Genomic DNA, 23,371 nt, shown 5'->3' with positions numbered 1-23,371 from the left:
TCTGGAATGAAGTCATTTTAGTGAAAGGCGTTAAATAACATCACTCGTCAGTATGAATTATTCAATATAAAAACATATAAAATAACTCATTATATGATGAATTTAAAAAACTGGAATCGATAAATGCTTCAACGAAATCTGTAAAGTGTTTCTTGGGACAATGGGAATGAACCATTTGATAAAACCAGAGTATAGCATAAATGTATCATAACAGATGTACCGGCGGCTTTTAAAATCTCAAGTTTAATGTTTTTTCGATCTAACTTAACTTACTTTAAACCCTTAGAACCAATGGTTGTAAACTTTACAATCTAATTAAAATTAGACCTTTCATCTCACTGTCTGTTATGTATGGTTACCGCTCGAGCGACAAAGAGCGAGATGAAAGGTCTAATTTTAATTAGATTGTAAAGTTTATATCCTAAAAGGAGTGTAATTACAAAACGAATAGAGTATTCAAATATTAATTATTTTGTATCAAGTAATTTAATTGATTAAAAATTAAATGAATCGTAAATAAATCGTTATCGAAATACAAACATGTACTTAATATACAATGACCAAAATCAATAGGAATAGTTGATCTATTCGCGATCTTGTGTTCTTGATAGTGCATAGGTTTTTAGAAATAAACATGCATGAGGCGGTGGATATAATCGCCCAAATCATCGTCTGAAAAATAAGAGACTTTTTTATCTATACAGAATGTTAAAATCAGTCACAGCGTCATCCTCAACACATGAGAGAGAGAGAGAGAGAGAGAGAGAGAGAGAGAGAGCGTAACACGTTAGTCACACAAAGTATGTGACAGCGACAGGATAATTTTTCAGCTTGTAATTGGAAGTGAAAATTAGAATATTCGAATAAAAGACACATATGTTAATATTGGCCGAGGTCTCGGGTGATGGCATTGAATGTATTCCGGATTTATTTTTATTACACACATTGGTTTTACAAAATTGTGTTCTTTTATTTACTTCCCATCACGAGATTGATGTCGCGGAATGAATATCAAAGGTAATATTTCGCGTCCCAGAACGAAAGAATAGGATTGATAATATAACTGTGTTATTTTGTGTTTACTACTGTTGTCAGGGTGGTGAGGATAATTAAAAATGCAATTTTGTACAATTTTCTTTTTTCTATTTATCCCAAATTGACAATACAACAGTATAATGGTAACACGATTATTCTAAGCTACAGCACGTTTCCATACCCGGCTCATATTATTAAAGCGGAGACTTATAAGTCATTATAAGAGCCATTTTCTACAAAATGTGGTGATCTCTTTGGCCATGTATATGATATATACATGTATCTTCTATAGGCCTATTTATGACATGACTTCAAAATTTGAAAAATCAAATGACTTAAGGTTTCCTGCATCTTTGGACCATTTGTTTAATGGTGAGATCTGTTTTACAGCGTGTTGAGGCACAGGGGCTCGTCACAAAGTTTTTCAACCTTTTACATCTACCACCTCTATACAATAAAATCTAATGATACCTAGAGTGCAAGGTGTAACGTCCGAGAAGAATTAATACGAGGCGACCAAACTCGGGAGGAAGCGATTTTTTCGAGTTTTGATTCCTCCCTTGTGTATTTTATTGTATAGAGGTGGTAGATATAAAAGGTTGAAAACTTCGTGACGAGCCCCTGTGACTGGACCGGGAATCGAACCTGGGACCCCTGCAACTCTAGTCGGGAGCTCTACCACTGAGCTACCCAGGCCGATACCCGCAGTCCATTTTGCCCCAACTACTACACTGTCAAGATTGCTTGATAAAAATGATTGCACAATCTTTTTTTTCATTCAAATGTTTTTTTTTTAACACTGTACTTTACATTGATGTGTAGACCCCAGTACCCCTTCCAATGGGTACCCACCCTCATGGTACTTCACAAACCAAGGTCGGTCTGCTTGGGAGCACCAGGTAGCAACAGCAGACTCCAGGCTTAGTTCAGACACCCAAGTGACTGGTAAGTAAGATTGATATCTTCTGATAATTCAGTCACGGACTGTTTATCACATTCTATTCTTCCAATTACATTTTCATTATGGTGAATACATATGAAATCTGCTAATCTCTTGGAAACATATTTTTTATTGGAGCGGATTTTAAATATTGACCATATTGGTAATGTTCATGAAAAAACGACAAAAATATACCTCAAGTAGATCACGAAATGGGTGTAACATTATGCTGAATTATATTTCATTTCTGATTTGACAAAACTGTATTAACCAGCTTTTATTCAGCATGTACAAAGGATATGGTTGCATAATTTTTTTTTCCAGAAATCACCAAATCTCACTGGATTTCCTCTGAAACCTGTCCAACTTGCTGTAATAAGCAATGTCGGAGAAAATTTTCATTACTAGATCGTCCCCAACACTGTAGAAGGTATAAGGATGTCTTTGTCAAACACCTAATCATTGTTTGAATTCTAAGGGCAATTAGCAAGGTTGTACATTTTGGCATTTTCACACTTGAACTCATGTGAAGGTAAATGTAACCAATGTCAGGCAGTAATAATGGTAAAATGCTTGTACATTTTCAAAGGGTTTTATATAAATGTTCTTAAAAATTGAACTTGCGGAATTTTTTACCTCTTATTTTGTCCAAATCCTTTACATTTCACATGGTTTTTTAAATCTTAAGGTACCCAGTACATGTATTTTATATAATGCACATTATTGTAACTTAACTGCCTACAGCACCTAGAATAGCCTGTCTTTAAACACTGTGACAATTAATTAGTTACAACCCTGTAAACTTATTTCAATGTATCCTCTTTATTTAATAATTTGCCTTTTGTTGCTAGAATGTTAAAGAAAGTATTTGATAGTTGAATTTGTACAACGATACATGAATACAATAGACATCCTTTAATTCTGGTATGGTTTTATAGATGTGGAAAGGTATTTTGCAACCCATGTCTTCAGTTTCAAAGAAAATTAAATTTACTTGCCCATCTTGATCCAGAAGGAAAGTCTTACAAGGTATTTTTTTTAAGGTTAAAAGCAAATGAATGCTTTTTTTTCTCAGTAAGCTATATTATACATTTCTTTGTAAATTTAAGGATACTTTGGAGGTTCTCTTTATAATGATATAACAAAGAAAAAGTTACATTTCTTGTTTTCAATTGTACAATACTAATAAAAAAAAAAAATGTTCTCTTGTTTTTTATATTAATAAATTTTGCTGAAAAATAAACTTGAACTCCATTCCTATTCCCGTTACCTGAGAGTAACTGTTATGATTTTATAGGAGGGGTCAAACAAACATAAATAAAATTGAACTCCGTCACGATATTTCTAAAATTCTTAAAGGCAGAACTATATAATTATCTTTATTCACAAAGTAGATTTACCTTAGTGTACACTTCATTACCAATTTCATTCAATGATTTAAACCCATTATCAGTGAATACCCTGGTAGGTTGCTTTTTATCCAATTCTTTGATTCATATATAGTCTGTACGGCACAGGCCACATAGATAGGATTATGTTTGCAGCGTACAACATTATGTATTTACATATATATATTAAGTGTTTACAGTGTTTAGTGAAAAAGAAATTTGCAACTAAATTAAAGGAATTTTGATTAGCATGTTTTATTTTTAAATGTTGTAATTCATACATGCATATCCTTATGTGTGACATTAAGTGATGCTCTTTATAAAGTTAAAAAACATCTTTCCACCAAACACAAAAATGATGGTACATAATGTATAACACACAACCAGTGTGTATTAACAGTGTTTGCTTGTCAAGACTTTTGAAAAGTCTAGCCCCCCCCCCCCCATTCAATTTGTTTCTAATGCCACTGGTGTCAAAGTTTATTTCATGCTACATGCAATTTAGACTTCCACTAACTTCTTATCTAACTAATCCCCGAATACAATTATTTGAGTAATCAATAATTAAAATGGTAATTCATATTTGCATTGCATGGGGATTAAATTGGGTTGTTATTTTACCCTACAGGTGTGTCAAACATGTTTTGATGAGGGACAAGTGCAGGAAGGTCAATGTCGGAACCTCACCCGATATTTTCACAGACTACGCCAACAAGCATCAGTGACTGCCACTGTGAATGAAAATGGAAAAGTAACCAAATGCTGGAGACAAAGGTAGCATAATTTTATGTACACTTGAGGACATTGCATTACAAACAGTGTAACAATCAGAATTCATTGGAATAAATGAAAGTATGTTCTATCAATTTGTATGTTTGCATTAAGAGTGTTGTTTATTTTAAGATAGTATAAATGAAAAAGAATTGACCTGATTACTACACGTAGTAGCCTAAAACAATATAATCTTAACGACATTTATTTGCAATTAATTGATCAAGAGAGAGAGAGAGAGAGAGTTGACTACATGAAAAGATGATTGCAGGTTTAAAGATATCACAACCGATAATCTTAATGTGGTCTGTTTTTGTGTGCAATGAATTTGATCTAGCAGTAGTAACTTTATAAAATAAGCTTGGTTTTGGATTTGTAACTGAGACTTCATTTTTTATGCAATATCTATTGACCAGGGCTTTGGATGAATGCATTGTGTGATTAGTTGTACTGCTGTTTAATCACAAAATATATTTCTTATAAGACTGGTTTCAGATTAGTCCAAATTTATCTATACTGCTGTACTTGTTTATATTTTACAGGCTTGATCTAGATGCAGAGTGTGCCCGTTTGCTTCAAGGTTTCAAAACAGCCATTGGGACTTCAGAAATAAAGAAAACTCTCCATGATTTGACCACCTTAGTCACCATGCCAAGCTGGCAGAAATCATCAACATGGTTGGCAAGTATATGAACAAGCCATTTTCAAACCTCTCAAAATCAGATTTATCGAATTGTAAATTTGGCTTTCACTTTAATTGTGAAGAAGTGGATTTGCAACTAAACTACATGTATATCACTGACTTTTTAAAATCAGGAAATAAATAATTGTTGTCGGGGCTTTACATTGAACATGAAACATGCACATAAAGAAAACTTATGACATAAATTCCTTTAAGAGAACACAGTTTTTACAAAATTTGTCATTCTATTAACAGCAAGAGAGCTTGGCAGAGACCTGCCAGAACTGTAGCAGTAAGTTTGGCCTGATGAGGAAGAAGCTACACTGTAGGGTGTGTGGGCGAGCAGTCTGTAAAACCTGCTCGACCAAAGATCTTCTGCTGTACGTGCCAAACAACAACAAAGAAGCGGAGCCACAACTTGCCATCATTCGTGTCATTGGTGTAAGTTTTCATCTCTGCATTTTTATATTCGCAACTGTTTAGGCATTGGGTTAGCTCCGGAAGCTGTCTTGTTGCATCAGCAATTGAATAACAATTCAAGCTGAAGTTATATTCATTTTGTTTGCCATTACATAGAGTGGACATTATAATCTATATGTATGTGAACTATTGATATTAATGACATATAAAAATACTATTATTGTGGAATCATTTTAATCCATGGGGGTCAATGTTCAGGGGCAGCCAAACTTTTCCTGGTTCATCCCAGGAACTTAATTTTATTGTAGCAAGTTTGGAAGAATTTTAATGAAAAATAAACAAATGCTTGTATATACATTCTATGAGTGTAAATTCTTGAGCAAGGGTTACCCACGAAAATCATGAACATTGGCCCTTACGAACAATAATGATTCCTTAGTACTTCCTATATTGTAGATAAAGGTAATTTTGTTTTCATCTTCATTATGGGCTATTTACTTACATTACTTAGTGCCTTTGTCACTATGAAGATTTTGTAAAAATATCTCATTACAGTAAAACAAGGTTATAGCAAACATGTTTATAATGAATTGATGCTTATAGTGAAGTGATTTTCATTCTCTGTGACTTTATTAAATGAAGTAATCTTTGGTTAACTTGGTGGATATAACGAATTACGCTAACAACGAAGTAAAATTGGCCGTCTCTGGGACTTCGTTATAAGCGTGTTTTACTGTATCATTAATGGATTTGGTTGATTAAAATTGTTATATTTTAAAAAGCCTCAAAGGATTTGGGCTAAAGAACATTGAACTTATGCATCTGTGTTATTTACAGTATTATCTTTCACAGTTGCCTAAGATATTGAAGATTTACATCTTTGATTGTTTCTGATGCTTGCATAAATGACATATTTAAAACTAGATTATGCTAAATTTTATACTGATAGTAAAAAAAGCCATTAACTTCAAAACACCATCTTTAAGAATTTGATCTAAATGTACATATATACAGAATGCATTAATGAAATTTGTAACACATAGACAAATGGATCAGGAATTTTGTTTGAATGCTTTCTTTCGATATTATTAATGAGGTGTTTTTACCTAATTTTTCACATAAAATTACCTTAACAGAAAAGTTAAATATTTATCAAGTTTAGGGCCACACTGATCATAATAGTGAAATTGGTACTGTTCAGTGAAACCATGATGTGGTGGGGAGGAAACTATAAAAATTACTATTAATATTTGACTGGTTTAAAGAACAAAATCGGTGCGTTTTAGCATGATGTTTGCTGCTGGTCAACGTCCAGTGCTTCTAAAATTAAAATTATTGTTTTTAAATGCAGTGTCCTGCAAAGGAGCCAGATATAGCTCTGTATATGAGAGTCTGCAACCCTTGTCAGGAGAAAATTTCCAACAAACAAATTATTGATAATAATGCCATTGAAGATGCGGTCCAAGAAGGAGGGGATAACTTAGTCAGATTGGAAGCTCTCCATAACAACAGTGTAAAACTGGAGCAGAAAACAGACAGTCAGTTAGCGCAAGTAAAAAACCAATTAGAATATCATTATCATTCTCTCTCTCTCTCTCTCTCTCTCTCTCTCTCTCTGATACTTAGTTTTTAAAAAATCAAACGCATGCAACCAAAGAATTGTCTCTTAAAGTCATGTGTGCATCCAACAAATTTTGGAAGTTTGGAGTGTCCAATGCCTATTTTTTAATTTTTGTCTAATTTTCTTTGTATTAATAAGTTTGAGTTTTCCAGGGGGGTGGGGGGGGGGTCTGGACCCCTTGACCCCACTCAAAATATGCACAGTCTTGGTACTAAGATAATCAAGTTTTAACCTGGGTTTTTCTCCAGTATCAACTTGTGATAGAGTCTCTTGAGGACAACTCCAGAGTGAGTTCAGATTCCAGTAGAAGCAATATTAAAGTTCTTGCCAAGGCACAGGTTAGCCTATTTATATGTAATGACATCTCACATGGTAAATAATTGATTCATTATTCATGCTTGGTTTTCATCGTGACAATAAAAAAAATATCAAAGAACTCCATGCCTCTGCACTGATCACAAAAAATAATATGTACTCATTTATCATCTTGTTTTTGGAAAATGATATTTTTGTTTGAAATAAACACAAAATCGTTTTAAAAAATCAAGTCTATATAAAAATCAGTACAATGAACAAGTACTCTTTAAATCTCTTAATTTGATTGACAGGTGGACCTGGCTGATTTTTTGTCACAATACAACACAAACATCATGAAAATGAAACAGCTAAAGCCCTCTACAAATACACAGGCCATGCTCTTCAGAAATTGCTTAAAGGTTTGTTTTTTGGGTTCATAATTGTTTGGTTTTTAGAAGGATTTACAATATTAATTTATATTTAATAAAATACTTTAATAAAACCCTTTTCAGCGTCATATTTTCATAAAAAGAACACTTCACTTTCAACTGTGAAGGGCTTTGATACCATCAGTTGTACATGATTTTTTGGCGTTCTTCATTTGTAGAAAGAAATGGCACAGTTAAAAACCATCTTAATCAATCTCTAGACTTAATCAACATGATTTCCATATCTCTAGACTTAATCAACATGAATTCCATATCTCTAGAACACAACCTTTTTGTTTTTATAGATAAAGAAAATGAGAATTTGATTATTGTTTTCTGAAAAATATATCCAATAATGTTTTTTGTTTAAATTTATCTATTCATTTATTTTGCAGAGTAAATGTGATTTTTATATAGAAAACCAGTTTACATTTCGTAAGTTGAAGCGGGAGTTAGAGAAGTCAGCACCTGCAGAAACCCTTCAAGTGATTCAGCAAACGGTGGATCTCAATGTATGTGGTGATCAGTACTGAGGGAAGCCTTTTACTGTCTGATTAAGGTGGAATAACACACCTGGAAAAAGTCACTAAAATTTACAGGAAACTTCTTGATAATAAAAGATACGATGATAGATAAACTGTACAAATGTCAAATTAGGGAAAAATTTGCAGTTTGAGGCTAAAAATTGAATATCTAAAATAATTATTCCAGTAAGTAACAACAAAAGCCCCTGCGGGATTCGAACTCGGGATGTACAGATTACAAGTCCGACACTTTATCCACTCGGCTATGGAGTAAGTTACATGTTTCAGACCATAAAATCATTTTAATAAAATGAAATGTCGTTTCAATCAGCGGTCAGCCATTTTGTGATGATGTGTTATTCCACCTTCATTTATATATTGGTCTTTCACAAAAAAATCAATTACTCTGCATATTTATATATTCATTGATAGCTTCGTTGATTTTACTCTTCTGATACACATAATATTAATCATTTACAACCCATTTTTTTATTTTTGCAAATTAATATTTCTGTGAAGGGATATGAATATCAAAAGCTTGTTATCATCCACTGACTGTAATTCAATTTCAATACACATATAACAAGTTTTTTCATGCCAATAATGTTTGTAAAGACATCTTTTTTATCAAACATGTAGAATGAGTGATAAGGTACATGTATTTTAAGGCACAATACAGCTAAGATAAGAAAGATAACTATCGAAAGATCTGATGACCTTGTATCATTTGAGTCAGATAAAAAAGGAGTATCCAATATCTTATGCCTTGAAATTTATGTTGAAATGATATGCATTTTATTTCAATCACTGTATTTTAAATTTTTTTTTTGGTAAAGTTATAACTTCTGAAAAAGAAAATTTTTACGAAAATTGAAGAGAGGGTTGACCAACTTCACATGTAAAAGAAATGATAACCTTGTTTGTTTTATTTCTTAAACAGGCAATAACAAGCGCACAACTATACGTTAGACAGTTGACATTTGAGACACTACACCTTTGTGATAAGTACCACATTTGTGATTCCATACCCAAATTACTGAGCTCATTAGATGAGGTAAGTTACTGATTTCTAAATAGTAAATACAAAATTGTATTTAAAAATTTACTGATTAATCGTTTCATAATAGTACATAAATAATTGCATGAATACAAAATAATTGAAAATCATGATGGATAGATCAATATATGTCAACCAATTGATTTTAAAAGAATGATTAATTTAGTGATTTTATTTTTCTGACATTTAGATTTCTTTATGAAACAGATGATGTTTAAAGTAAATTTAAATCTAATAAAACTTTTAATGTTGTGAAAAAATATCTCTATATTCATTGTAGGTTTATATTAATTGAATCTTTCGTGTGTTTAATTTATACTTTATATGCAATTGATATCCCAACATCTATTATGAATTATGTTCCAGTATACATGTATTTTGTATAATTTATAAAACCTTAAGTTTATAAATAAATAACTCCCCTTGTGCATATATATAGGCAGTGGAAGTCGATGCCAAGCAATGTATATCTCTAAATGGTGAAAATTGGGAGGAGCATTCCAGCAGTATTACCGATATGATCCGAGTACAGATGAAGGTAAAACATTTAAATCGTAGTTACCTGTATTGTTGGCATGGTTAGGATTTAAGCTGAAAATTTCGAATTAATAAACATTTTCCATTTCCTTTTTTTTGGGGGGGGGGGGGGGGGGGTTAGTATGATGCATTACTTGTTGTCATGTAGCTAAAGAAACTGATATTTATGAAAAATATAAGAAAATTAAAACATTAATTCCAATCGTCATCACTTCACTTTAATATGATTTAATTCCAAACAGGTATATTTCAATCAATTTAATGTGAGTATTTTAAACCACTCATTTAGGTGGCAGAGGTGCTGATTGCATGAAGTGTGATTAATATGGGTAGAAAATACTTTTGAAATCTTTTTATTGGTTTTACTAGGACCACCGGTTGATTAAATTATCACGATCTCAGTTATCGTCTGGCGCGCATGACCACGTGATGGTGATGATCTCTAAACGAACCAGAGAAGCACTACAACAGGTGCATGACCAACTAGATATGAAATCTACAGACAAAAGTTTTCAAACATCCAAATCCTTCCTCGACAAAACTAGAAGCAGCTTAAATGGCGTTGTGCTACATACAGTGTAGTTTTCGCAGTGATATGTACTTCACAACATGGTAAAATATCCATTTTAAATGACCGGTTATTGCCCTATGAATTACATATCTTGGCCAATCAGATTTTGCATTCTGTATATTGTGTGTATTTTCAAACAGATGTTTGAATTCAATTGAAATATAATTAAGTCAAGAAGTTTTTCTTTAAAAAATAACATAGAATTAAATTAAATGCGATATTTTTAAGCGTTTGTTTGTACAAAAAATTAAGTTTGTCTATAAATGATAGACCTTTTGAAAAACAAGATGATGCAAATTAACATTAACTTACTCATACGTTCATCTATACATTGAATTTTTACAATTGATCAATTGTGCTGTTTATTTGTGTGCAGTAATTTTCTACACTTTTCATTAATAAAACTTAATACAGTAAGGAAGGGGATTCAATCTTTTATTTTTTTGCGTACTTTCATGTTTTGTAGTTTTGTAGTTACCTGAATTTGGTAACTTGTTACGACCACTGCTAAAAGGTGCATGTAGTCATGGTCTAGTGCGTTGGCTTGTTTTAAACATGTAGTAGTAAAATTTATAAGTTTTTTTTAAATCTTTAGCTTTGTGGTTTTGACAATTAGCAAATAGAGTGGATATAGAATGCCTCGGTCGACAGAAATTAAAAGGCCAAGGGTTCCAAATGGCAATGCTAGTTTATTTCCATTACAGTATACTATAGTCTATCCCAGGTAAATGTTTCCATCCTTTTTTTGTTGAATTTCTTTACAAATACACATACCTGTAAAAGTATGCTACGAAAACGATTGAAATCAATGCAAGGCAAAAATTGTCTATTTCCTTCTTTCACAACTTCTCTATGCTCTGAAAAATTGACAGGCACAAAAGTTAATTATGTCTCCCCTTTCAAAGGGGAGACATACTGTTTTTGTCGACTTTCTTATTCTTCTTCTTCTTCTTCTTATTCTTCTTCATCCAAATTTGTCCAAGCCGTAACTTAAATACCCTTTGACATTAAGACTTCAAACTTAGAACATAGGTAGATGGTATTGAGAAGGAGTGCACGCCACCAAAATTTTTGACCTTGACCTATTTTCTTTTTCAAGGTCTAGCGTTTTATAAAAAATAGAGTTTGGACTATAACACAAGATTCCTTAAACATACAAACTTTTAACTTGTATCATAGATAGATGGTATATAGTCCAGTTGAACCTTACCAAAATTTTTGACCTTGACCTTAAAATTTTATTTCAAGGTCAAATCAGAAAAAACTTCATTGTTCACCTCCTAAATATTCTTTGATAGAAGGACTTCAAACTTTACACAAAGAACAATTATAATACACTGAGGTGTACTATTGATAAATATTTTACCTTGACCTTGTTTTACTCAAGGTCAACTTGAGAAAAAATAATTAAATTTTGTCTGGGTGGTACCTTAGATACCTTTTGACATTAAGACTTCAAACTTGGAACGTAGGTAGATGGTATTAAGAAAAAGTGCAGACTATCAAAATTTTTGACCTTGACCTATTATCTTCTTCAAGGTCAAGCGTTTTATAAAAAATATAGTCTGGACCATAACACAAGACTCCTTAATCATACAATCTTTTAACTTGTATCATACATAGATGGTATATAGTCCAGTTCAACCTTACCAAAACTTTTGACCTTGACCTAAAAATTATATTTCAAGGTCAAATTAGAAAAAACTTCATTGTTCACCTCCTAAATATTCTTTGACAGAAGGACTTCAAACTTTACACAAAGAACAACTAGAATACACTGGGGTGTACAATTGATAAATATTTGACCTTGACCTTGTTTTACTCAAGGTCAACTTGAGAAAAAATAATTAAATTTTGTCTGGGTGATAACTTAGATACCTTTTGACATTAAGACTTCAAACTTGGAACGTAGGTAGATGGTATTAAGAAGAAGTGCACGCCATCAAAATTTTTGACCTTGACTTATTATCTTCAAGGTCAAGCGTTTTATAAAATATATAGTCCGGACCATAACACAAGACTCCTTAATCATACAATCTTTTAACTTGTATCATACATAGATGGTATATAGTCCAGTTCAACCTTACCAAAAATTTTGACCTTGACCTAAAAATTATATTTCAAGGTCAAATTAGAAAAAAACTTCATTTTTCACCTCCTAAATATTCTTTGACAGAAGGACTTCAAACTTTACACAAAGATTAATTATAATACACTGAGGTGTACTATTGATTAATATTTGACCTTGACCTTGTTTTACTCAAGGTCAAATTAGAAAAAAAATAAGTAAATTTTGTCTGGGTGGTAAATTGGATAGCTTTTGACATTAAGGCTTCAAACTTGGAACATAGGTAGATGGTATTGAGAAGGAGTGCACGCCTCCATAATTTTTGACTTTGACCAATCTTGTGTCTCAAGTTAATTCATTTTCTAAACTGTATCATATATGGATGATATCTAACATATAGCTGACTTCATTCTTTTTCACTTATTAAATTTGCCCCATATTACAATCCTTTGGGAGAAGGGGAGACATGTGTTTTTTTGTATAAAAAAACAATACCCACTAGTTTCTTACGTGGGTTTATAATTAAAAACTCTGACATCTTCAATCCATTTGGAAATTTTCGGGACTCATCCAACAATTCTTAACATTATCATCAGGGGTCTTTTCAAGTCGTTTGCAATGCAAAATCCTCGTAAATTTTTTATTTTGGGATCTGTATTGAAACCTGAAGTGATCAAGGAGGCGTTTCAATACATAATATCTGGACTTTTTCGTTTTACTAAATGAATGTAGTTTAGGCTTGAAGATAATTTATAATTATCGAAATATTATATATACTTAGCAAAAACTGACAAACTTGGGACACTGTGTCGGATAATTATGCCAGTGCAAGGTATCATTTTTGCACCAGCTTAAGATGCAGTTTCAGAAAAATCCATTCATACCGAATGATAGACCAATGCCTAGAGAGTATATAACCACTTTTGTTTTTAGTGTGTTTTACCTTACTGTTGAGATATTTACCTTTAAAATTTAATATCCAATAGGAAAATGAGAGTTCCCATTTGAAACACGATTCTCCTAGGAAATATTGACAATCCTAAAGGATTTTCTAAAAATCCTATAGAAATTATATTTCCTATAGGGAAAAGCTATTTGTTGTATGAATTTGACTCAGAAAGGTAATTTTTCTTATAGAAAATTAAAATTCTATCGGATTTTATCAAATCCTCTCGGAATTGAAATTCCTACAGGAAGTACTATATTCCGAAAGGAAATTTCTAATTCCTTATAGGAATACTGTTTTTCCAATGGGAAAAATCATTTTCCTGTAGGAATTTAGTTTTGAAAGGTATATATCCTACCTGACAGGTGAGATACAATAATAACAAAGGTGGTTGTAAACTTTTTAAGCATATGATGCAGTTTGGAATGTAGTACAATATGACTTGAGCACGTGACTTTAAACCTTGTAACCCAATGAAGGTATCATACGTGTATATTTCCTATATTTTACCCAAAATGCCCATAGAGATATCGTTTCGTGATCTTAAGTTGCAGACTTGCCAAAAGAAAAACTTTTCTATAGCTGTTGCAAAGGCTTTATTGGAATTACAGCAATGGATATTGTAATAAGTCAACTTAACACAAATAAGCATGCTTATTCCATCATAGTTCGTTTTGTTAAATGTAAAATGGTTATCATCCTTATTGTGATCATCAATTGCTGCAGGAAACACCAGCATCTTCACCATGATTACAGTTATGACTTCCAATGGTTAGATGACGGCAGGCGAACAGAGATGGTTCGTATCCCGTGCAGCCCAGATCGTCAAGCCAGATAGTCCCTGTTCCCTGTCCATAGTAAGCTGAACCCCTAGCAGTCCCACCGCTTCAAGTCATAACAAAATCTTGTTTTAATAACTTTGATTTATACACGTCCAATAATGATTGCATGTAGATACACTGTCTAAAACTTTACTCCTACTTTATTCAATTATATTTATTTACACATGTTTTCCAAAAGTTATATATTTTGAATACAAACTTTGAAAGTTTTTGTGGCAGCACATATTTTGTTATATTGCTTCATATAAGCAGGGTTATTCAATGTCCTTACCTAAGTCCCATCATACGACAGGCTACTTGGGCATCACTGGTATCCCAACCATCGTCACATACTGTTCCCCAAGCCCCATTGTGGTACACCTCAACTCTTCCATAGGTTCTTCCACCATTTGTCAAACGAATAACACCTAAGGAAAAAAATTTATAATAGAATGTTATCTATTCCTGTATTGTCTCAGCCTAATTTTAAATAAGAAGTGAAGTTTAATTCTACTTACCAGAATATCTCTTTTTTAAATCGTTCTTTATGTTTGTCAGAGATGATGAAGCACTAGAAAGACGACTTTCGATATTTGATAACCGAGTGTTTTGACTGCTGTGAAATTGTTCAAACCTTGTTGCTTTGCTTTGCAAAGTTGATATACTTCCTGTCACTTGGTTTAATCTCGAGGTTAATTGTCTAGCATTTACAGCGGCATCATCAACCTTAGATGAAATTGTTTTGAACGCAGATTCTTTGAATATAGAAATATTGGCTTCAATACTTTGAATGTGTGCAAGGGAGGAATTGGTATATATTTCCAGCTGTTTTTGATTATTCTCCATGGAATCCATCCGCTGGCGAATTTGTCGGAAGTCGCCGTAAACATTTATAAGTTGATAACTAGTTTCATTCAACTTCGAATTAATTTCCTCACTAAAATCGTTCAGGTGTTTCATACCTTTTATCGTTTCGTTATTTTGGAATCCTTGTTTCTCAAGGCGAGTAAGCAAAATATTCTCAATATCTGTGATTTTTGATGACGTATTAAAAGCAATCGCCTGCATTTGTGTTTCACATTTTTGTGTAATAAAATCTCCTATTGCAGACATGTTTTGAACAATAAGTCGGTCTTGATCATCAATCCTTCTTGTCATTGTAGTTAAGGAGATCAGTATAGACGAAAGTTCGTTTGCAATTTCTTTAGACATGTTATTCGTCATTAGACTGTAAAAATCGTTTTGCTCCTTTTTCATTTCTTTTGCAAAAGCTGAAATGTTCGAAGTTAGTTCTAAAATCTGAATTTTATTTGCTTCAGACTTTTCAAACGCTTTATTTTCCAACATTGACATTTCCTGCTTTGTTTTATCAATATTTTCTGCTAATGTTACTTTGTCATTTAGAAAAACGTTTAATTTATCCTCAAATGAAATTAACGTCAAGTTGTACTTCCGTTCTTCCGAATTCAATCGTTCGTTGGTTTTAAGTAGAGTTTTTGTAACATTTTCTACAGATATTGAACATTTGTCATCTAGTTCCATAACAAGTTGCAGGTTGATCAAGGCAGAATCGTTAACCATTTTCTCACATTTTTCCTGATAATCATTTTTGTTTGTCATAACTTCTTGTCGAACATTTTCAATATTGCTCTTTAATTCAAGTTCTAACCCCGACAAGAAGTTGGATATATTTTGAACCGTCAGATTTATTTTTGAATCCGATTTGTGTAACTCAAGTTGAATAAGGTTATTCATTGTGTTTGTCGCATTAGTTAACAAGACCGTCATCATCGAGAGTTCGTTGTTCATTGCGCTTGAAATGTTATTTGTCACAAACCCAAACATATCATGCTGCTCTTTTTTTATTTCCTTTGTCCAGGAAGACATATTTGAAGTCAATTCGGAAGACTGTTGCTGTAAAACGTTTGAGGTTTCAGTAAGATTAGTTTTTAACATTGATATCTCTTTATTTGCCGAGTCCACGTCATCTACTAATGTTAATTGTTCTTTTAGTAAATTCTGTACGTTGTGTTTCAGAAGGGAAATAGTAAAATTGTTATTCACTACATCAAGTTCTAGTCGTTCAATCGTAGTTTGTATCGAAGTTGTTATATTTTCTAACGTTCCTTGCAAATCATTTTTATATGAGGAAACGTCTTGACGAATATTTTTTAACTTGCCTGTTATCTCCTTTTCTAGCATTGTCAATAAAATCGATATATTTTGAACCGTTAAGTCTATTTTTGAATCCGATTTGTTTAACTCAAGTTGAATAAGGTTATTCATTGTGTTTGTTGCATTAGTTAACGATGCCTTTATCAACGAGACTTCGTTTTCCACTGCGCTTGAAATGTTATTTGCCACAGACCCAAACGTATCATGCTGCTCTTTTTTAATTTCCTCTGTCAAGGAAGACATATTTGATGTGAATTCTGAAAACTGATTCTGTAAAACGTTTGAGGTTTTAGTAAGATTACTTATTAACATTGATATCTCTTTATTTGCCGAGTCCACGTCATCTACTAATGTTAATTGTTCTTTATGCAAATTCTGTAGGTTTTGTTCCAGAAGGGAGATGGTAGAATTGTTATTCAATTCACTCAGCTCTAGTCGTTCATTCGTATTATATATCAAAATTGTTATATTTTTTAACTTTCCCTGCAAATCGTTTTTATATGAGAAAAGGTCTTGTCGAACATTATTTAGCTTGCCTGTTATCTCGTTTTCTAGCGTTGTCATGGAAATCGATATATTTTGAACCGTCAGATCTATTTTTGATTCTGATTTGTTTAACTCAAGTTGAATAAGGTTATTCATTGTGTTTGTCGCATTAGTTAACGATGCCTTTATCAACGAGACATCGTTTTCCATTGTGCTTGAAATGTTATTTGCCACGAACCCAAACATATCATGCTGTTCTTTTTTGATTTCCTCTGTCAAGGAAGACGTTTTTAAAGTGAAATTTAAAAACTGATTCTGTAAAACGTTTGAGGTTTTAGTAAGATTACTTATTAACATTGATATCTCTTTATTCGCCGAGTCCACGTCATCTACTAATGTTAATTGTTCTTTATGCAAATTCTGTAGGTTTTGTTCCAGAAGGGAGATAGTAGAATTGTTATTCAATTCACCCAACTCTAGTCGTTCATTCGTATTATGTATCGAAGTTGTTATATTTTTTAACTTTCCCTGCAAATCGTTTTTATATGAAAAAAGATCTTGTCGAACATTATTTAAATTGCCTGTTACCTCGTTTTCTAGCGTTGTCATGGAAATCGATATATTTTGAACCGTCAGATCTATTTTTGATTCTGATTTGTTTAACTCAAGTTGAATAAGGTTTTTCATTGTGTTTGTCGCATTAGTTAATGATGCCTTTATCAACGAGACTTCGTTTTCCATTGTGCTTGAAATGTTATTTGCCACGAACCCAAACATATCATGCTGCTCTTTTTTAATTTTCTCTGTCAAGGAAGACGTTTTTAAAGTATAATCTGAAAACTGTTGCTGTAAAACGTTTGAGGTTTTAGTAAGATTACTTATTAACATTGATATCTCTTTATTCGCCGAAGCTACGTCATCTACTAATGTTAATTGTTCTTTCTGCAAATTCTGTAGGTTTTGTTCCAGAAGGGAGATAGTAGAATTGTTACTCAATTCACCCAGCTCTAGTCGTACATTCGTATTATGTATCGAAGTTGTTATATTTTTTAACTTTCCCTGCAAATCGTTTTTATATGAGAAAAGGTCTTGTCTAACATTATTTAACTTGCCTGTTATCTCGTTTTCTAGCGTTGTCATTGAAATCGATATATTTTGAACTGTTTGATCTATATTGGATTCTGATTTGTTTAACTCAAGTTGCATCTGATTATTCAAATCATTTGTTGCATTGATGAACCATACCTTTATTAACGAGACTTCGATTTCCATTGCGCTTGAAATATTATTTTTGATTTCGTCTGTTAAGGAAGACATATTTGAAGTCAATTCGGAAAACTGATGCTGTAAAACGGCTGAGTTGTTAAAAACATTACTTTTCAACATTGATATCTTTTTATTCACCGAAGCTACGTCTTCCACTAATATTAATTGTTCTTTACGCAAATTCTGTATGTTTTGTTCCAAGAGGAAGATAGTCGAATTGTTATTCACTCCATAAAGTTGTAGTCGTTCATTGGTAGTTTGTATTGAAGTTGTTATATTTTCCAATTTTCCATTGAAATCGTTTCTATGTGAGAAAACGTCGTGTTCAGTTCTTTTTACCTGGTCTTTTATTTCATTTTCCAGCTTTGACACGGATATTGATAGATTTTTCACCATCTCAGATAATTTCATTTCAGATTTATCTACTGATTCCTGCAATATTTTTTTATTTTCCATCGTAGAATTTTTTTCTTTTTCGAGGAGTTTCTGAAACGATTCATTAATCATTGTCTTTGCTTTATTAAAGGTCGTATTTAATTTTGTTTCAAGATTTTCAATCTGCATCGTTGAATTTTGACTTCCATCCTTTAAAAGCTCGATTCCAAGTAGTTCTTGCCGAGAGTGTGTTTCTTTCACAATTTGTAATTCATTCTCCAATTTAGAAATACGTTCATTTAAAACCATTATTACATGATTGCCGGGAGTAAGTTTTTCCAGCGCAAATTTTTTCTCGCCCAATTCTTCATATATGATCTGTGTATTACCAAAATCAAAGGTTTTAAACAGAACATAAATCCAAATCATCCACAGCAGCAATGCCATTCTTGTCTTGGAAAGAAATACTCACTTATTATTGGCGCAATTTAGTTTGTTTTGAGACGAGTTATCACTGTTTAATTACCAAACGCTATTCAAAACTTTGTCTCACCCTGAATTCTTTTTTTAAATTGATTTCTCTTCAATCAAAGCTTGTTTCGTTATACATGTAGTAGAGCATGCTAAGTTCTTCTTATTTAACAGTTTTTATACCCCCCAAACTGGATAGTAATAGGACCCACATTTTCTGACATGAGTTAAGTACTTGTCGCAAGGAGCAGAAAATTTTGACACTTCCTTATATCCATTAAAACTGATTTGAAATCTCTCTCTCTCTCTCTCTCTCTCTCTCTCTCCCTCTCTCTCTCTCTGATAACCCACTTAATCCACTTAATCATCCAAAATGGACATTGATCGTATTAACTTTTGTCTGTTTGACATTTTTTTTTTAATTTTGTTATGTTAGCAATCACTTTAGCTATTTAAGGTCTTCCGTTTCCAACGGAAGACCTTATAGTGATTGTAATGTTTCTTATTATTATTAAGGTCTTCCGTTTCCAACGGAAGACCTTATAGTGATTGTAATGTTTCTTCTTATTATTATTATTATTTTTTTTTGTCCGTTTTTTGTCCACAAGATTTCTCAGAGATGGCTGGATAGATTCTCTTAAAATTTTCAGGACTGATAGAAAATAATAATATCTCTAGGCGTTTTTTTCATTTTTTCAAAATTCACTTCCTGTCGTCCGTTTCCTGTCCCGCGACAAAAATCTATGGACAATGAGATCTCAGAAACGATAAAGACTTGAACCTCCAAACTTTGAGGGATGATAGACCTATAGTTGTAGATGTGTTTAAACTATTTTGTTTTGTTCGTCGTAACTTCCGGTTGTCACCAGAAGCTCTTCAAAAATTATGCTTTTACGCATTTAATATATTTCTCGGAGAATTGAAGTATAAGTATACATGCTTACATATGTCATCTATCCGATGATTAATAAACATAAAAATTGTACTTCCGGTGAGATATCTCAAATATCTCATGAAGCCTTTTTTAAAATAAATGTTTGAACCCCGAGATCTCAGAAACTGTAAGTGACCAAGACACGAAACTTACAGGGATGATAGACATTTGATAGAAGATGTGTTTAACCGTTTTTATTTTGTCGACCGTCACTTCCGGTCCACACAGGAAGAGTTCAAACAAATCAAGTTTTTTTAAAGTTTAACCCGATTTCTCAGAGATGCATGGATGGATTTTCTTGAAATTTATAGGACTGAAAAAGAACGATAATATCTCCAGGAATTTTATTTTCATTTTTTCAAAATTCACTTCCTGTCGTCCGTTTCCTGTCCCGCGACAAAAAGCTATGGACAATGAGATCTCAGAAACGATAAAGACTTGAACCTCCAAACTTTGAGGGATGATAGACCTATTGTTGTAGATGTGTTTAAACTATTTTGTTTTGTTCGTCGTAACTTCCGGTCGTCACCGGAAGCACTTCAAAAATTATGTTTTTACGCATTTTATTTCTTTAACACGAAATTGAAATATAAGTATAAGCGCTTTCATATGTCATCTATCCGATGATTAATAAACAAAAAAAATTACTTCCGGTGAGATATCTCAAATATCTCAGGTACTCTTTTTAAAACAACTATTATTACAGCGAGATCTCAGAAACTGTAAGTGATCAAGACACGAAACTTACAGGGATGATAGACATTTGATAGAAGATGTGTTTAACCGTTTTTATTTTGTCGACCGTCACTTCCGGTCCACACCCGAAGAGTTCAAACAATTCAAGTTGGTTAAGAGTTTAATTGTTTTTGTTTGACAATGTAAGACAAATTGATAGCCAATAAAGTCCTGTTGTGTAATGGTTAAGAAATACTTACTTTCATTTTCATCAAACACTTCCATTTGTCCGTTTCCTGTCCGGAAACAAAAAACCTTGATTCCTAGAGATCTTAAAAACGGTGACGACTTGAATAATCAAACTTTGTGGGATGATAGAAGTATGTATGTACATGTGTTTACACTATATTATATTGTTCGGCGTAACTTCCGGTCGTCACCGGAAGCACTTCAAAAATTTGGGTTTTTTTCAAATATTATTCATTTTACATAAAAAGAAAATATCAGTATATAATCTTACATATATCATCTATATAATGTTAAATTAGCAAATAAATTTTACTTCCGGTGAGAAATCTGAAATATATCTGTGTAACTTTCATCTTTACAAATTTGATGTCCGCGAGATTTTTGTCACTGTAAGTGATTCAGACACGAAGCTCTCTTGATTAATAGAAATTTGATTGGGGATGTGTTTAATGGGTTTAATTCTGTCAACTTTAAAAACCGGTTCTTACCGGAAGGGTTCAAACAAATCATGTTTTTAACAAGTTTAACTGATTTTATTGGGTGTTTCATCTAGCCTGATAAACAGTGATGTACGCTAAGCAAATGTATGAGAAATACCAGCTTTTGTTTTTATTAATCACTTCCGTTTGTCTGTTTCCGGTCCCGAGACAAAAACTATTGTTTCAAAGAGATCTTAGATTTGGTAGAGCCGTGAACAACCAAACTCTGAGGAAGGATTAACTTGTGATTGTACAAATGGTTAACATTTTTGTTTAGATTGGCGTTGCTTCCGGTCGTCACAGAAAGTACTTAAAAAATTGATTTCTTTTTCATTCTCGTTGTTTTACATGTAAGTAACGTCTGGATATATCATTCACAATAATTCTCATATCCACTTCTTTTTCTATGTCAGAGAAGCAATGTCTTACAGTTAAATTGATACATGTATATCAAAACGGAAGACCTTTTTGTTGCTTTTGCAACAAGTGTCTAGTTATTATTATTTTTTTTTGTCCGTTTTTTGTCCACAAGATTTCTCAGAGATGGCTGGATAGATTTTCTTGAAAATTTCAGGATTGATAGAAAATGATAATATCTCTAGGCGTTTTTTTCATTTTGTCAAAATTCACTTCCTGTCGTCCGTTTCCTGTCCCGCGACAAAAAGCTATGGACAATGAGATCTCAGAAACAATAAAGACTTCAACCTCCAAACTTTGAAGGATGATAGACCTATAGTTGTAGATGTGTTTAAACATTTTTGTTTTGTTCGTCGTAACTTCCGGTCGTCACCGGAAGCTCTTCAAAAATTATGCTTTTACGCATTTAATGTATTTCTCGGAGAATTGAAGTATAAGTATACATGCTTACATATGTCATCTATCCGATGATTAATAAACATAAAAATTCTACTTCCGGTGAGATATCTCAAATATCTCATGTAGCCTTTTTTAGAATAAATGTTTGAACCCCGAGATCTCAGAAACTGTAAGTGATGAAGACACGAAACTTACAGGGATGATAGATATTTGATAGAAGATGTGTTTAACTGTTTTCATTTTGTCGACCGTCAATTCCGGTCCACACAGGAAAAGTTCAAACAAATCATGTTTTTTAAAAGTTTAACCCGATTTCTCAGAGATGCATGGATGGATTTTCTTGAAATTTTTAGAACTGATAGGGAACGATAAAATCTAGAGGAGGTTTTTTTCATTTTTTCAAAATTCACTTCCTGTCGTCCGTTTCCTGTCCCGCAACAAAAAGCTATGGACAATGAGATCTCAGAAACGATAAAAACTTGAACATCCAAACTTTGAGGGATGATAGACCTATAGTTGTAGATGTGTTTAAACTATTTTGTTGTGTTCGTCGTAACTTCCGGTCGTCACCGGAAGCTCTTCAAAAATTATGCTTTTAAGCATTTAATATATTTCTCGGAGAATTGAAATATAAGTATAAATGCTTTCATATGTCATCTATCCAATGATTATTAAACATAAAAATTCTACTTCCGGTGAGATATCTCAAATATCTAATGAAGCCTTTTTTAAAATAAATGTTTGAACCCCGAAATCTCAGAAACTGTAAGTGATCAAGACACGAAACTTACAGGGATGATAGACATTTGATAGAAGATGTGTTTAACCGTTTTTATTTTGTCGACCGTCACTTCCGGTCCACACAGGAAGAGTTCAAACAAATCAAGCTTTTTAAAAGTTTAACCCGATTTCTCAGAGATGCATGTATTGATTTACTTGAAATTTTTAGGACTGATAGAGAATGATAATATCTCTAGGCGTTTTTTTCATTTTTTCAAAATTCACTTCCTGTCGTCCGTTTCCTGTCCCGCGACAAAAAGCTATGGACAATGAGATCTCAGAAACCATAAAGACTTGAACCTCCAAATTTTGAGGGATGATAGACCTATAGCTGTAGATGTGTTTAAACTATTTTGTTTTGTTCGTTGTAACTTCCAGTCGTCACCGGAAGCACTTCTAAAATTATGTTTTTACGCATTTTATTTGTTTAACAAAGAATTGATATATAAGTATAAACGCTTTCATATATCATCTATCCAATGATTAATAAACAAAAAAAATTACTTCCGGTGAGATGTCTCAAATATCTCGGGTACTCTTGTTAAAACAAATATTATGA

General features: G+C 32.6%; 2 protein-coding genes across 2 annotated transcripts; one reads left to right on the top strand and one right to left on the bottom strand.

Annotated features, from left to right (window-relative positions):
• Positions 1 to 976: 976 nt before the first annotated feature.
• Positions 977 to 10,701, top strand: LOC128182443 (uncharacterized). Its single transcript, XM_052851070.1, has 14 exons — positions 977 to 1,017; positions 1,858 to 1,980; positions 2,300 to 2,405; positions 2,914 to 3,004; positions 3,992 to 4,137; positions 4,677 to 4,815; positions 5,072 to 5,257; positions 6,588 to 6,788; positions 7,106 to 7,195; positions 7,466 to 7,573; positions 7,978 to 8,094; positions 9,047 to 9,160; positions 9,603 to 9,701; positions 10,070 to 10,701. Exons 1-14 carry the CDS (start codon positions 1,005 to 1,007, stop codon positions 10,280 to 10,282), a joined length of 1,746 nt encoding a protein of 581 aa, XP_052707030.1. The 5' UTR covers positions 977 to 1,004; the 3' UTR covers positions 10,283 to 10,701.
• A 3,172-nt stretch (positions 10,702 to 13,873) lies between these two features.
• Positions 13,874 to 19,027, bottom strand: LOC128180609 (uncharacterized). Its single transcript, XM_052848738.1, has 3 exons — positions 14,625 to 19,027; positions 14,399 to 14,534; positions 13,874 to 14,170 (listed from the first exon to the last, which is right to left on the bottom strand). Exons 1-3 carry the CDS (start codon positions 18,853 to 18,855, stop codon positions 13,999 to 14,001), a joined length of 4,539 nt encoding a protein of 1,512 aa, XP_052704698.1. The 5' UTR covers positions 18,856 to 19,027; the 3' UTR covers positions 13,874 to 13,998.
• Between the last annotated feature and the right edge of the window lie 4,344 nt (positions 19,028 to 23,371).

The sequence above is a fragment of the Crassostrea angulata genome, chromosome 4 (assembly GCF_025612915.1).
Source record: "Crassostrea angulata isolate pt1a10 chromosome 4, ASM2561291v2, whole genome shotgun sequence".
Classification (NCBI taxonomy): domain Eukaryota; kingdom Metazoa; phylum Mollusca; class Bivalvia; order Ostreida; family Ostreidae; genus Magallana; species Magallana angulata.
Note: the sequence above shows the minus strand (reverse complement) of the source record. Positions and strands in the feature narration are given on the sequence as shown.